Source organism: Mustela erminea, chromosome 16 (genome assembly GCF_009829155.1).
Source record: "Mustela erminea isolate mMusErm1 chromosome 16, mMusErm1.Pri, whole genome shotgun sequence".
Lineage (NCBI taxonomy): Eukaryota > Metazoa > Chordata > Mammalia > Carnivora > Mustelidae > Mustela > Mustela erminea.
The window spans coordinates 74,333,486-74,348,950 of NC_045629.1; the positions used below are offsets into that span (position 1 = coordinate 74,333,486).

The window sequence follows — 15,465 nt, forward strand, 5'->3', positions numbered from 1 at the left end:
CAAGAGGGTGGAGCCTGTTAGTATCCCGGAAACTTGGGCAAGTCACCTTCTCCCATGTCACATCCCTCACTGGCTCCCCAGTGCCCGGTCATTCATTCACTCAATAAATAAAAACTCACTAAGCGCCTACTGTGGGCTAGGCACTGCTCCAGAAGCTATGGATGGTGGTGAGTAAAACTGGAATGGTCTCCACCCTCACGGACGTTAGAATCTAGTGAGAAAGACTGAAATGAATAAAAGCAAGATGGTCACACGCACACACACACACACACACACACACACACACCAAGAATGTGGGGGAGTTTCCCAGGGTCCCCCAGAGACGCACTGTGATGAAGCCAGCCAAGTTGGGAGAAGACGTCAGGGAAGGCTTTCCGGGGGAAGAGCCCTTTGGGCTGGGACCTGGATGAGCAGGAGTTAACTAGGAAGAGGGCGAAGAACGGAGGGGAGCGCTGGGAGTGTCCCCACCAAGGGCAGCATCTGGGAAGGCCCCAGAAATGGAGAGAATAGAGGTCCTTAGGGACCCAACAGAGCCCGAATCTGGCTGCAGTACAAAGAGAGATGAGCACAGAGATGGGCTGCAGGGGAGGGGGCATGGGCGAAGGGTGAAGCTTATCTGAGGACAAGGAAGCCACAGGCAGGGTCCTCTGGAGAGTCAAATGCGGGCCCAGGAGGTCCTCGCTGCTGCCAGATGTGCTCCTGCTCCTGCCCGTCTCCTGACCCTTGGATCCAACTCTCCACCCACCAAACTCCTGCCTGCCAGGTGGAGGCTGCTCTCGTGGGGGCTGCTGTGCCAGGCACCAGGGGCAGAGGCCAGACCCACGTTTCCGAAGAGGCTGGAGGTCAAAGGCGGGGCTCAGGGAGAAGCTGACCAAAGCAGCTGAGAGTAGAGGACGGACGCAGGAGGCTGGCGCTCACCCGCACGAATAACGGCCTGGAGGGATTCCAGACGTCCCTGTGCTTGAGGATCATCTAAAAGAGCCAAAGCAGAACACAGACTCTCAGGCACCCTCTGAGGACGCTGACTAGAACTCGCCGGCTCTCCCCGCCTCCACGGACTCAGTTAGCGATGCGAGCATTTGTGTGTTTGCCTCCCTGGTATCTTCTGGGGATCGTATGCCGAGTTCCCCCTGGGGAGGCCACCCCCTTCCCGGATCCCCTGGTGCTGACCTTACAGCCCCACCCCCAGCTCTGGACGGTCAGGTGAGTGGACCCATCCCGTCGGAACATCCTCACCCCGTCCAAGGTAACTGGGACACGTAACCCAAGCTGCACCGATGGGAATGGAGTCAGAGATTCTGTTAGAACTTCTAGGAAGAAAAGCTCTGTCGAATAGGGCTGTTAGGCTGGCAATTACAGGACAGCTCCCGGAAGCTGCGACATGTGGAACTCGAGAAGGAAGCCCGCATAGGGGAAGGCACCGCTGACAGATGACAGAGGCAGGGAGAGATTCAGTGGTGATGCGCAGGGAAAAAGAGAAACCAAATCTTTGAAGTCAACTATGCCCAGAGCCAGGTTTTAGCCCTTAACCCCTCTCTGGTGGGAGCAAATAAATCCCTTTATGGTGTAAGCCGGTTTGAGCTGGCTTCTCATCACCCAAAACCAAGGTGGTGCCGGTACACACATTCCCTCATGACCTAATGCACAGCCTGCCCATACCCCCCTTCCCGGGCCTGGAGAGGATGAAGCCGCCATGAAGGTCTGAATCCGAAGCCTGGCACATCCCAGACACACAAGCACCGGTCATGACTTGCAGAATTACAGGTAATAATCCATCCTCAACATCTTCTCTGACCAAACCCACCGTTTGGAAACTTCTGACAACTAGACCTCACCCAAGAGAAGCAGCTAGAAGTGGGCTCACCTGGGCCGTGGTCTGTAGCGTGGGCATCTAAGAGTCCATCACTTTGTGGCTGATGAAAAGACAGTGGCCATGAAGAGCGTGGCAGAGCTCACGGTCACTGCAGCCAGCTGTGTTAGTGACCTGTCTGCACGGACTTGCAAGCCTCCACCCGCAGCTCCACCACCGAGCCGAGCCACACACACTCACTCCACAGTGCCGCTCGGCGGGCCCTGTTCTGCTTTGCACACGAGGGTGTTCTCACCGTACTTACCAGTGTTCAGGAAAACCTGTGCTGTTTATAAGTACCAAACCCCAAATATTTGCAGAGAACCCCTTTCAAGAGCTTCTGGCACTGCAGTAACCCACACAAAGTGTTCCACCTCTCATTCTTTTTTAACAGAGAAAATTGTTCTCTGTTCATAACTGTAAAATGCATTATTAGCTCAGAGCTTCCATTTTAAACCCAAACCAAACCACTTGCGTATTCGAGGCTGCTTTCCCTAAGATTATCTTTGCAAGTTCTAACATTATGGATGACCCATCAGAGAGGAAATGTGAAAATAGGGACCAAAGCCCACAAAAAAGCCTGGGTTCCATCCAATTTGCAATCACTTGTACACACAGGAGGACCACCTCCACTGTGAAACGGTTCTTCCAGTCAGAAGCCTAGAATTGGTCTTGTAGGTTGATGATCGACTTAGGAGCCATTGATTTGATTTCAACAATAATGTTTCGGCTTTTGTTTTCAGAGGGGGAGGGAGGAGCGGAGGGAGAAACAGAATCTTAAGCAGATTCTAAGCCCAGCACACAGCCTGATGTAGGGCTCGATCCCACAACCCTGAGATCATAACCTGAGCTGAAACCGAGAGGCAGATGCTTAACCGACTGAGCCACCCAAGTGTCCCAACAACCACCTGTTTCTATTGATTACCTACTATGTGCCAGACTCTATGCCAGGCACTGAGATAACATTAGTGGATCAGCAGCCATTAGCATTGTCTGCTGGGTGCTGGTGGTCTTGATGGTGGGGGAGGTGGCAGACACACCCATGTAAACCAATAATTCTGGGTTGCTACAGTGCTAGGAAGAAAACCTATGGGTGCAGCCAGAGAGAATGTGGTGGTGAGGAAAGTTGTGTCTGAGGAAACAGCATTTAAGCTGAGACTCTAGGACAAGACTTGTCACTCTTATGAAGAGCAGGGAGGTTGGGGAACAGGGGCGGTGTGGGGAGAGGAGCCCTGCAGGCAGAGAAACGCCATGAGGCAGAATTGTGAGACCAGCCAGTGCTGGCTGAGTGTGACAAGAGAAGCTGTTGAGGAAATGGAGCCTTTGTAAGGAATCTGGATTTTGTTTTCAGTAAAATGGACAGGGACATTGGGGCCCCGGATGGGTGTTAAGCAGAGGCAAAGCATGATCTTGTACAAGGTCGGTGGAAATAATCCCTGTTGGAATATTAATCTTGAGGTGCCTGCTAGACTTCCAAAGGGAGATATCATCAGACATTTAGGGTAATCGAGTCTGGAACTCAGAGAGGCCAGGTTCAGCGGGAGAAGAGTTTGGAAGAATAGCATTAGTCAGCATACAGAGGGTCTCCGAAAACCCTGTGAGGTTGGTTGGAGCCAGGGGAACCCTACTGAGAGACTGAGAAAGAGGGCAGAATCGCAGGAAGAAATCCAAGTGAGCGCCATGCCACGGAAGCCCAAAGAAAATAGAGTTTTCAGAGGGAGGGAGTTGCCAGCTGGGACAGCAAATGCCTTCTGGAAGCTGAGCTGACGTGCAGAGTAATTCTGAAGCTTTGAGAACTGAGGCAGGGCCTCATCTGAAAAGGCTTTCCTTAGAGCCTACAGATGATACAGTGATGGAGTGCAAGGAAGTCGAAATTCCGGGCTCCGGGGCCAGACTCCCTGCACGGGATGGGCACCTCTGTCATTCCACAGCAACACAGCCTTCACCAACCCCCCTACGCTCCGTGAGCGTCACCTCGTCGTCTTCGCAGTGGAAATCACAGTATCTGCCTCACTGGGTTGTTGGAAGGATTAAATGAGTTAATAAGTAGCAAGCGCTTCAGAGAGTGGATTGCCTGGCTCCAGTTCAGTGCTCAGCATTCGCTATTCTTGCGGCTGCTGTTGCTCTTAAGATCGACCGCTAAGTACCAAGCGGTGGGCTTTGCAGGCACCGTTGATCCTTGAGCGACATGGGTTTGAGCTGTGTGGGGTTTTTTTCCGACAAATACGGAACAGCACTGTAAGTGTATTCTCTCTTCCTTATGATTTTCTTACTGACATTTTCTTTTCTCTAGCTTACTTTATTGTAAGCATACAGTACGTACTACATGGGACTTACAAAATCCATGCTAATCCCATTTATATGATCAGTAAGGCCTCGGCTCAACATGAGGCTAGCAGTAGTTACGTTTTGGGAGAAATCTAAAGTTATATGCAGATTTTGACAGCATGAGGAGTCAGCATCCCTGACCCCTACACTGTTCCAAGGGCCAATTATATGATCTCACATGGAAGATACCGTTATACCCATTTGCAGATGCAGGAACTGGCCTAGGACCGCCCAGTAAGTCCGAGGGCAGCGTTGGCATTCATATCCGGGTCAGAGGCAATGCTCTTCCTCACTGCTCTACAATTCCTCATGTGGTGCCAGATGGGTGTTTGACGTCCAGTGCAAGGAAGACCCTGGCCCGCTAATGTATTAATTGTGTGCTGTGGGTTGAGTGTCTGCATCCCCCCAAAATTCATATGCTGAGATCCTAACCCCACATGTGATCAATTAGCCAGTGGGACCTTTGGGAGGAGATTAGGTCATAAGGGTAGAACCCTCATGAATAGGATTAGTGTCCTTATCAAAGAGACCCCAGACAGTTCCCTGGTCCCTTCTTCCACGGGAGGATGCCACGGAAAGAGCCATCTCTGCACCAGGGAGGCTCCCAGCTGGGCTTGGAATCTGTCAGCATCTTGATCTTGGGACTTCCCAGACTTTGTAAGTGTGAGAAATAAATGTTTGTTGTTGAAGCCCCTCAGTCTGTGTGGTAGTTTCATTATAGTAGCCTGAAAGAAGACATTGTGCTTTTGCTTTCACTGGTGTTTCCAGAGGGAACTACTGGTTTTAAATTGGTTCTGCCATGCAGACGGTTATTGGAAAACTAAATCTCACTCTGCATTTCACAGGGTTTCAGATAAATGACCTGAGAGGCTGTGCTAGACAAGGGGTTGTGAACTGCACTCTAAGAAGCTTCCTCCGGGGACGCCTGGTGGCTCAGATGTCAGTTAAGCACCAGCCTTCGTCTCAGGTCATGATCTCAGGGTCCTGGGATCGAGCCCCACACCGGGCTCCTTGCTCAGCAGGGAACCTGCTTCTCCCACTGCGTGTACTCTTCCTCTCTCTCTCTTTATCTCTCTCTCTCTCTCTGGCAAATAAATAAATAAAATCTTTTTTTTTTTAAATTTTATTTATTCATTTGACAGACAGAGATCACAAGTAGGCAGAGAGGCAGGGAGAGAGAGAGGGGGAAGCAGGCTCCCTGCTGAGCAAAGAGCGCAATGTGGGGCTCGATCCCAGGACCCTGAGATCATGACCTGAGCCGAAGCAGAGGCTTTAACCCACTGAGCCACCAAGAAGCCCCAATAAATAGAATCTTCAAAAAAAGAAAAAAAAAAGATGCTTCCTCCAGGGAGGGTAGAGTGTGCCCCCCCTCAACCGTGCATGGAGCTCCAGCTCCCAGCCCTGCCTAAGCCAGACCAGCTCTGCTCCCACGTGGTTTATTCTCTGAGCCCTCTCTTCAGCTTTCACATGAAGAAAATATTCTGAGGATACAAAGTCTGAAAACTGCAAGACTTGGCATTTCTCAAATGGCACCTGCATCAGAATCACCTGTGGTGGTTGTTAAAATACAGAATTCTTGGCCTCACGACCAACTTAAGGAATCAGAAACACTGGAGGGAATTTGCTCCTGAACCAGATCCCCAGGTAACTCACGTGCATATTCGAGTTTGAGAACCACGTGAGAATCTCTACTACTGTCCTGTCCCACGCACGAGCCATTAGCCACTTGCAGCTAATTTCAATTTAAATATAAATTCATTAAGATTGAGTAAACCTTAAAAACTCCATCTCTCAGTTGCACTAAGCGCATTTTAAGTGCTCAGCAGCCACATGAGGCTAGTGGACGCCACAGGCACAGAATATCCATCATTACGGAAAGTTCTGCTGGACAACCCAAACCCCTAGACTTCTAAGTCGGCTTGAATAATGTACCTCACGTGTTTGACAGCGAGATGCCACATTCAGCCCTCATTTCCTACCATTCCTAACTGTATTCAAGGCATCATATGCTACCTAAGGATACAGTATCACACCTCCCATACTGGACAGAAATTACCTGCCATGTATCTATTTCCCCTGACACACTCCGAGAGCCTAGAAGCCAAGAACCATGCATGTATTATTTAGGTCTGTATACTCAGGGCCTTGGGCTTAAATAAATGCTTGGGAATTGCTTAATTGGCCCACATAACATAAATGAAATATGAAGCTGACAATGATTTGTCCTTGCTAAAAGCATTCACTAGCCCATCCATTAGGATGGCTACTATTACAACAACAGAGGATGACAAGTGTTGGCAAAGAGGCGGAGAAATGCGAATCACTGTGCACTGTGCATGGAAGTGTAAAATGGTGTAGTTGTGGAAAATAGTATGGCAAGGCCTCAAAAGAGAGAAACCTAAAGTTACCACGGGATCTGGCAATTCTACTGTGGGGTATGTTATACCCAAAAGATTTGAAAGCAGGGTCCTGAAGAGATATTTGTACGCCCATATTCGCAGCAGCATGACTCACAAGAGCCAAAGGATGGGAGCATGGTGCGCCTGGGTGGCTCAGTGGGTTAAAGCCTCTGCCTTCCGCTCAGGTCATGATCTCAGGGTCCTGGGATCGAGCCCTGCATTGGGGTCTCTGCTCAGCAGGGAGCCTACTTCCCCCTCTCTTTCTGCCTGTCTCTCTGCCTACTTGTGATCTCTCTCTGTCAAATAAATAAATAAAATCTTAAAAAAAAAAAAAAAAAGATGGGAGCAACCTAAGTGTCCACCCGTGGGTGAGTGGATGAGCAAACTGTGGTCCCCCATGACAATGGAGTATCAGCCAACCTCAAAAAGGAAGAGAGTGTGACATACCCTACGACATGGATGAATCTTGAAGACGCTATGCGATGATAAACCAGTCACAAAAAGAACAATACCGTCAAGACTCCATTTTTAGGGGGTACCTCAAGTAGTCCAATTCATGGAGACAGAAAATACAATAGTGGCTGCCAGGGGCTGGGGGAAAAGGGACGTGGGGAATTGTTATTTCATGGGGGCAGGGTTTCAGTTGTGCAAGAGAAAAAGAGTTCTGGAGATGGATGGTACTGATGGTTGCCCAACAACATACAGATATTTAACACCACGTAACAACCATTAAGATGGGGGGGCTCAGTGGCTCAGTCAGTCAAGTAATTTAACCAATTTAAAGATTTTTATTTATTTATGACAGTAAATAATTTAAAGATTTTTATTTATTTATAATAGAGAGAGATAGCGAGAAGAAGGAAACACAAACACAGGGGAGCTGGAAAGGAGAAGCAGGCTCCCCGCTGAGCAGGGAGCCCGATATGGGGCTCCATCCCAGGATGCTGGGATCATGACCTGAGCCAAAGGCAGATACTTAATGACTGAGCTACCCAGGCTCCCCTAAGTGGTCAACTCTTGATTTCAGCTGAGGTCATGATCTCAGGATCCTGGGATCGAGTCCCACATCAGGCTCCATGATCAGTGTGAAGCCTGCTTGGGATTCTCTTTCTCTCCCTCTCCATGTGTCCCTCCCCCAACTCACACGAGCTCTCTCTAAATAAATAAATTTAAAAAATATTTTTAAAAATATCATTAAGATGATAAATATTATATTATATGCATTTCAGCATAAGTAAAAATATTTTAAATAAAAATTCTAAAAAGATTTTATCTATTCACTTAGAGAGAGAGCAAGCAAGAGAGAGCACAAGCAGGGGGAGGGGCAAAAGCAGAGGGAGAAGCAGTCTCCCCACCGAGCAGGGAGTCTGAAGCAAGGCACAATCCCAGGACCCCGAGACTATGACCTGAGTGGAAGGCAGATGCCCAACCAAATGAGCCACCCAGGTGCCCCTTAAATAAATTTATATAATACATATGCATGTATTTTAAAGCATTCACCAGTACCAGCCAGAGGAAACACATCTGCCTCATGGCTTAGTAAAAAGGGCTTTGGAGGACCCCTGGTTCACAGTCTGGGTGGGGCACCTCAGGTGGGTGCTGGCGGCAGCAGGGGGAGGGAATACAAAGGTAAGACACAGAGGCGTGGTCAAAAGCCTGACCTGCAATCACACCTCCTCACAGGGGCCTTATGTGACAGTCCCAGGCCAAAAGGGACTCTCTGGGGGGGGTCGAATTGTTCGACCACTCAGAGTCCTCACCAATAGCTCTGCACTTAGCTGACCATCAGAACTTTCTGTAAAGACTTCACCCCACGAGGTTCTGATTCCATACACCTGGGGGGGGGCTTTATTTTTACAGGGTTCTGCAGGGGAACCAGAGCTGGGAGCCCCATTCTGCAGAACTTACATTAGCCTTATATTATGCTTTATCTTTTTTTTTTTTTAAGATTTTATTTATTTAACAGAGAGAGATGACAAGTAGGCACAGAGAGAGAGAAAGAGAGAGGAGAGAGAGAGAGAGAGAGAGAGGAGGAAGCAGGCTCCCCGCCGAGCAGAGAGCCCGACGTGGGACTCGATCCCAGAACTCCGAGATCATGACCCCAGCCGAAGGCAGAGGCTCAACCCACTGAGCCACCCAGGCGCCCTATTATGCTTTATCTTTTAATGAGTCTGCTATTCCCATCTTTGCATCTGGTTTGCAAACTCCTTGGTGGGGGGGGGGGGGGCGGAGGCGGTGACTGTGCCTTATCTCAATCCTAAGAATCAAAATCACTTGTGGAACTTTTAAGATTGCAGATGCCCCGGATCTACCACACATCTCTTGTCAGCATCTCCGAGCATCTGTATTCTTTTAAAAGCCCTCACAAGGGATTCTGAGCACAGTCCGAGACTGAGACCTACTGCTCTACATCCTAAGAGTGCTTGATCTAGACGCTGCCCCACATCGGCTAAGTGACCAACAGAATGTGGCCCCTCTATAAGTATCTAGAAGGGAAAACGTGTGTGTTTCATCTGTGTTACCAATTCTAAATATTTCACTAGGAGTGTTTTGCACATGATTTAAAGCAAATGATAAATAAAAACAACAATTAGCAGTTGGCGGGTACCTAACACATGCCAGGTGCTCTCACAGGCTCCCTCTATGTGATTCCACTGAATTCTCAACCCCATGTCTGAAGACAATACTGTGAACGGTCTCCAACTCACAGAGGAGGAAACCCAAGCAGAGAAATTAACTCACTGCCTCAAAAGTAAAAAAAAATTTTTACATGACATTTAGATTATAAGCCATCTCCTAACTTTAGAAAAGTGATCATGATCTTTTTAACAGCTACATTTTCAGTGTTTTATCCTAATTTTTTCCATCATTTTGCCCTAATATGTTCATTCATTCCTCATTGTAGGGCAGGTTTTTTGTCTTGTTTGCAACTGTTCACCATTTTAAATGTACACCTTTGTGCAAGGGCGTATTTTCCATATTTGGAAAGGTTATAGGGAAATGTTCGGAGGAATGATGTTAAATACTAACCAAAAGTCTCCACGGACATGTGCTGAAATGACCTGGGCAAGTCCTCTCTCAGGGAGATGCTATGTGTCTCGGCATAGTCCCCACGCCAAATGGCCCCTAAGGGCCAGGTGCTCTTGTGGAACACTTGGCAGATTTGATCCCACCTGGTCCTCACAAGACCCCCCGGGGTGAGGTTTAGATGGGACGCCTGAGGCAGAGAAAGGAGAAATGTTCCCAGGCTCAGAAAACCAGCAAGAGCAGAGCCGGGTTAGGAACTCACAGTTCTCACCATCAGGCCAAGCCTTCAGGTCAAGGCAGGTGTCCCCGTGATTCCTTCATCAGCCACCCCAAGAAGCAAAACCAAATGAGAGTGGCAGGAAGGAGACCTGCCCATCCCCTGGGACCACACAAGCCTCTCCCTGCCAAGTGTACAATGAAAAGGTCGGCTTCACTTCCTGGCACAAAATCCAAAATCGCTGGCTCCGAGGAATACAGCCTTGCTGACCGCAGGGCTCCCACCCTCTGGATGCCGAGAGAGAGTGAAGAAGAGGAAGATAATGACACTTACTCCAGGTCCCCTTGTAGGTGCTCTGCGTCACTATGTAGACGCGTTATAAGTTGAACTGTGTACCTCCCCCACCCAATGTCGACATCCAGGAGTCAGGTCCCCATGAATGTGAGTTTCTTTGGGTCTTTGCAGATACAGTTAAGATGTAGATTATGATGAGGTCACACTGGAGTAGGGCAGGCCCTTATTCCAATATGACTGGTGTCCTCATAAGAAAGAAGAGAGACACAGGGGAAAGGCTGCTTGACAAGAGAAGTGGAGACCAGAGGCTGAGGCTACAGCAAGGGACAGCAAGCAGTGTAGACCTGAGGCTACAGCAAGAGACAGCAAGCAGTGTAGACCTGAGGCTACAGCAAGGGACAGCAAGCAGTGTAGACCTGAGGCTACAGCAAGGGACAGCAAGCAGTGTAGACCTGAGGCTACAGCAAGGGACAGCAAGCAGTGTAGACCTGAGGCTACAGCAAGGGACAGCAAGCAGTGTAGACCTGAGGCTACAGCAAGGGACAGCAAGCAGTGTAGACCTGAGGCTACAGCAAGGGACAGCAAGCAGTGTAGACCTGAGGCTACAGCAAGGGACAGCAAGCAGTGTAGACCTGAGGCTACAAACCAAGGGACAGCAAGCAGTGTAGACCTGAGGCTACAGCAAGGGACAGCAAGCAGTGTAGACCTGAGGCTACAGCAAGGGACAGCAAGCAGTGCCAGCAAATTCCAGGAGTTGAGAAGAGGCAAGGGGAGATGCCGCCTTCAGGTGTCAAAGACGGTGCAGCCCCGGCGACACCTTGATCTCAGACTTCCAGCCTCCAGAATAGGGAAACAACGCGTTTCTACTGTTTTAATCGCCAGACCAGGAGTACTTTGTGACAGAAGCCGTAGGGAGGAACGCGACATTGTCTAGCCTTTCGGGTCTAGCAAGACAGAAGCTACGTTTTGTTCGTCTTGGTATCCCAGCAACCACCTGTCCTTGGCACACTGTAGGTGCTCAGAATGTGTTTGCTGAGTGAGCAAGTGAAAAAATTAAGGAGGTATAAACTCAGTAGGAGAAGGGACAGTGTCTTTTATTGCTATTAGGAGACCAGAGCAAATAAGGTGCTCAATGAATTTTATGGAATGAATGAACTTCTTTAAATGAACAAATGATAAGCTCAGGAAGGCTTTCCAGTGGGTCTTATCGACCTGTGTCCCCAGGATTCAGCCTACAGCCTGGCACACAGTAGCTGCCCAATAAATTCTGAAGGACGGAATTAAAAAAGGGAGGGGGGGGTGAGATTCAAGACCAGAAACACCATTTCCCAGTCCTCGTCCAGGTGACTCCTTCCTCCCTTTACACATCTAACCGAGGAAGGGCCAAGGCCGTGAAATCACCCGGAGATGTTCAAGCAGCCTCAATGCTACCAGTGGGACTTTCACAGGGAACTCGAAGGCTGTTGTTCTGAAATGCACTTCTCTTTCTTTTACATCCAGAAATCATCAGGCTTTCCAACCCTTCCAACAATGTAAGAAATGCAGGGCAGAGTTAAGAGGTCAGCGCCTCTGCGTTCAGCCCGAGGGACACACTTCCCGTCCATGCACAGCCTTCATTCCTGACCCCTGCCCTGTGGCCAAAAAGGGACATCAGCTGGGCTCAGGGAAATTCAATTTGGGTGACAGCTGGCGGCATGATAATAACGGGGCATCTGCCTTGACCCTTTGGAAAAGCAAAGGCGGGGGTGGGGGAATGGGGTTGTCAGAGGTTTCTCCAGGGCTTGGTTTCGGAGGGTCTAGAGTTTCCATTGGTTAGTTTCTACACATGGACAAAAACCCTGGAAATAAGGCCCGCTGATTTCTACTGCTGGCTCAGAATTCAATTCCACTTCCGGGTGCTGTCCTGGTAGTACTTGGGGTGGAAAAAAAGGAAGCACATTGTCCTTTTTTCCCCTGGACTTGAGCTTTCCCAGGGGTGTGGTGAGGTGTGATTCCACTCATTCGTTAGCACCTACATTTGCATTAATAACCAGACAAACCAAGCAGGAGGTCCCTGGACTTATGTCTCAATACATGAAAAAAGTCTCTGGTCCTTGTGGGTTCCCCTTCATATGTACTAAACTCCAAGCTCCAACTCTTAACTGCTCCGTGAAGAAGGAGAGCTGACCCCTTCTCAGTGCTGGGTAGCTGGGAACGCAGTGAGGGCTTTCTGTTTTCAGATGGAGCCCTCATGCGATCAGCGAACCCAGGGATGCTGGATCCCTTCTCCCCATCAAAGGAGTCTGTTGAGATGGGCAGCTACGTTCTGTTGGCAGCACAGACCTGCATGGATTAGCTGATATGCCCCGTCCTGGGGTCCCAGATATTCCCGGCCTCAGCCTAACCCTGTGGCTGTCGATCTGTATGGGATCTGCCTCTTTCCTTTTCCTCTGAGTGGAAAGCCCCATGAGGACCGGTTGTGCCTGCTGCCTGCACCTTTGTAACCCAAGCCCCCTGGCCCAGGTCCTTCCACCAAAGTCACAAGCAACTGATCCACATGTTATACGAAAGAGCCAACCAGCCAACAAACAAATACAAAGAAACAAAGGCGGTGGACCTCATGCTACAGTGAAGAAAGCACAAGATTTGATGTGTTCTAATTGAAATAGAGTATAAATACATAAAATGATCAGAGTCATAGGTGTGCCACTGAAGGAATGTTTACACCTGTGTCACCAGCTTCTAGACTGGGGGACAGAACACTTCAGAACCCTAGCAGGGGCCTTGTGCTCCCTTCCCATCATGACCCCCCTCCCAGATGGAAAGCCTCTAACCTGCCAGTGGCAGGAGCCCTGACAAGTTACCTAGCCTCGCTGACTCTTCACCTTGGGAAAAGAACACTTGCCATTCTGTGAGGAATCCATTTTTTAAAAATGTGTGTGCAGTGCCTGGCAAAAGCCAGTGGTACAATATAGCAGCCACAGTCATGGAAGTACCAGTAGCAGGAACAGCAGCGGAAGTAACAGTAGAACTAGTCCAGATAGGTAGTCGTAACAGCAGACGTGGTCGTGGTGGTGAGAGAAATAGTACTGTTGATAGCAGAAGCAGTCAGAGTGGGAAGGGCTAACACTTAGCACTTACCATGTCCTAAGTTAAGGCTCTACCTTAACTGATCTAATGCTTAAGGCAACGCCTTACAGGGATGTACAAAATGCCATTTTACTGAGGCCCACAAATGTAGTTTTCCTGAGGTCGTGCAACTACGGGGCCATGGATCTGGGGGTCAAACACCAGCCGCCTGGCCACAGAGCCCCTCCCCTTAAAAACAATTTTCCAGGAAATCCTTGCTTGGCAAAGCAAGGTTTGTCCTCCCTTATCTGCTCTCTTCCTTGTCTATAAGAACAACTCTGAATTTTGGTAAGCACATGGTCTCATAGAATAAAGACCACATTTTTCAGCCTTCTTGTAGCTGTGCAGAGGCTAAATTCTGGCCAGCAGAAGTAGAAACAGCAGGTGCAATACCCAGAAGTATCCTTAAAGGGAGGTAGCCTGCCTTTCTTCTTTTCCTGCCTTCTTCCTGCTGGTAGATGTGATGGCTGGAGCAGCAGCAGCTACACTGGACCATGAGGTGACTTGGGATTGGAGGCCTACATGGCAGAGAAACAAGAGCGAGTGCCTGGGTCTCCCAGAGACTGCTGTGGCAGGCCTGTATGACTTGTGTCTGAACATTCAGGTTAAGAGAGAAATATACCTCTATCTTCTTTAAGCCAATGTTCATTTAAATTTTACATCATCCAGAGCAAAATGTAATTCTAAATAATGCACTGGGTTTTACAATTATAATTAATGTCACCCAAAAAAAAAGACACCCACAAAACTATGACTTTTGTGTTGGACTTATGACTTAAAAAACAAAACAACATAAAACATGACTTTGGGTATTCCTCTAACAGACAAACTAGGAAAATAATCATACAAAGTCTCATTTATCCCAAAGGTAGTAACAGTTCCTTGTTAGTTCATGTTGGATCACATCAAAGCCTCTCGGGTTGGCCTCCCTACCTCCAGCCTCTCCCATTCATTCAGTACACTTTCGCTGGTCTAATGATACTTAAAAACAATTTCTATCCTAAAACTTGAAATAATTACAATGCTCTATATGTGCCTACTTTACACAAGACAATTTATTTTCTATTTTTTTCTAGGCTGTACACAAAAATATAAAACATAAATATTGGGATTTCCCTTTCAGAGATAGGAAAATGGAAGAAACAGAAAAGGTTAGTGACTTGCCTGAGGTCACACAGCAAGCTGGTGGCAAGGCCAGAATTCTATCACTCCCTCCAGCACCCATGCTCTTTCCACTACACGAAGCTGATTTCTGGGAAACCCCAGTCACAGCAGACTGACCCTAGGTCAAGTTACGCTGACAAGTTTAAGATTCTCAGACTCGCTGACTTTTCTGTCATCTTCTTGTCCAGTCTAATTTTCAACATCCTCTAACACAAACCCCCACCCATTGAGGTCAGACTTCATGGACTCTATCACACGCCCTTATCCCAGGCCTCAGTATTCCCAGCTGCAAAACGGGGCAAATTATACCTCCACCAAGAAGGAATGTGGCATAGAGGGAAAAGGCAGGAGATCTGGAATCAGGTAAAACAGACTTCAAATGCAGCTGGGTATGATCTTTACCTGTACAATGAATGTAGTAATTCCTCCCTGGTGGGATTGTTACTTGGACTGAATGAGATCCTGTTTCTAAAAGTTGCTCAGCTAAAACAGCACCTACTGTGGATGGTGTCATCTTCATTGCTATTCCTGACTTCATTCTGGAACCACCCCCCTGCCACCTTGCCTTCTGCCCAAAGGACACAGGTGATGTGACAACAGGAAGCACTTTGAGAAGTCTACAACCCTACAAATACCACATGTCGGTTTGCCACTAATATTCACACCCACAATGTCTTTGTCAGATTCTAGTCTGCAGTTTGATCAAATTTTGAATTGCAACCCCTCCCCCGCCCCCCAAATAATCCCTCTGCATTTCCCAGGCTGGGCTCTCTAGACAGGATGGACTATGGCCACTCACCGATTCCATAGTGAATCTCTTGACGAAAAACTGGAGAGCCTGGAGGCTGAAGATCTCATGTCTCAGCCGTCACATCAGAGAATTACCTGGATGGGGGCAGGAGAAAAGGTGACAAGCGTCATCCGGTGGGAATGGGCAGAAGCCATGATCTCAAAGCAACATGGGGTTTCATCTGGAGGCTGGCATCCTTGTGAGGAATGTTCTGACACCACTGAGTGGCTGTCCAGGAATGGGAAGGAAAACAGCCAGCAAACTACCGCTTCAGCGATCCACCTTGGGT

General features: G+C 48.6%; 1 protein-coding gene across 4 annotated transcripts in view; it reads right to left on the reverse strand.

The window, feature by feature from the left end:
• Positions 1-15,465, reverse strand: part of ASAP1 (ArfGAP with SH3 domain, ankyrin repeat and PH domain 1) — a 351,640-nt gene that overhangs the window by 299,832 nt on the left and 36,343 nt on the right. For all 4 annotated transcript variants that reach the window (XM_032316148.1, XM_032316146.1, XM_032316149.1 and 1 more), the window contains exon 2: positions 15,186-15,271. In XM_032316148.1, the coding sequence (XP_032172039.1) occupies positions 15,186-15,244 (59 nt within the window). In that variant the 5' untranslated portion in view covers positions 15,245-15,271. The remainder of the gene's footprint in view (positions 1-15,185; positions 15,272-15,465) is intronic.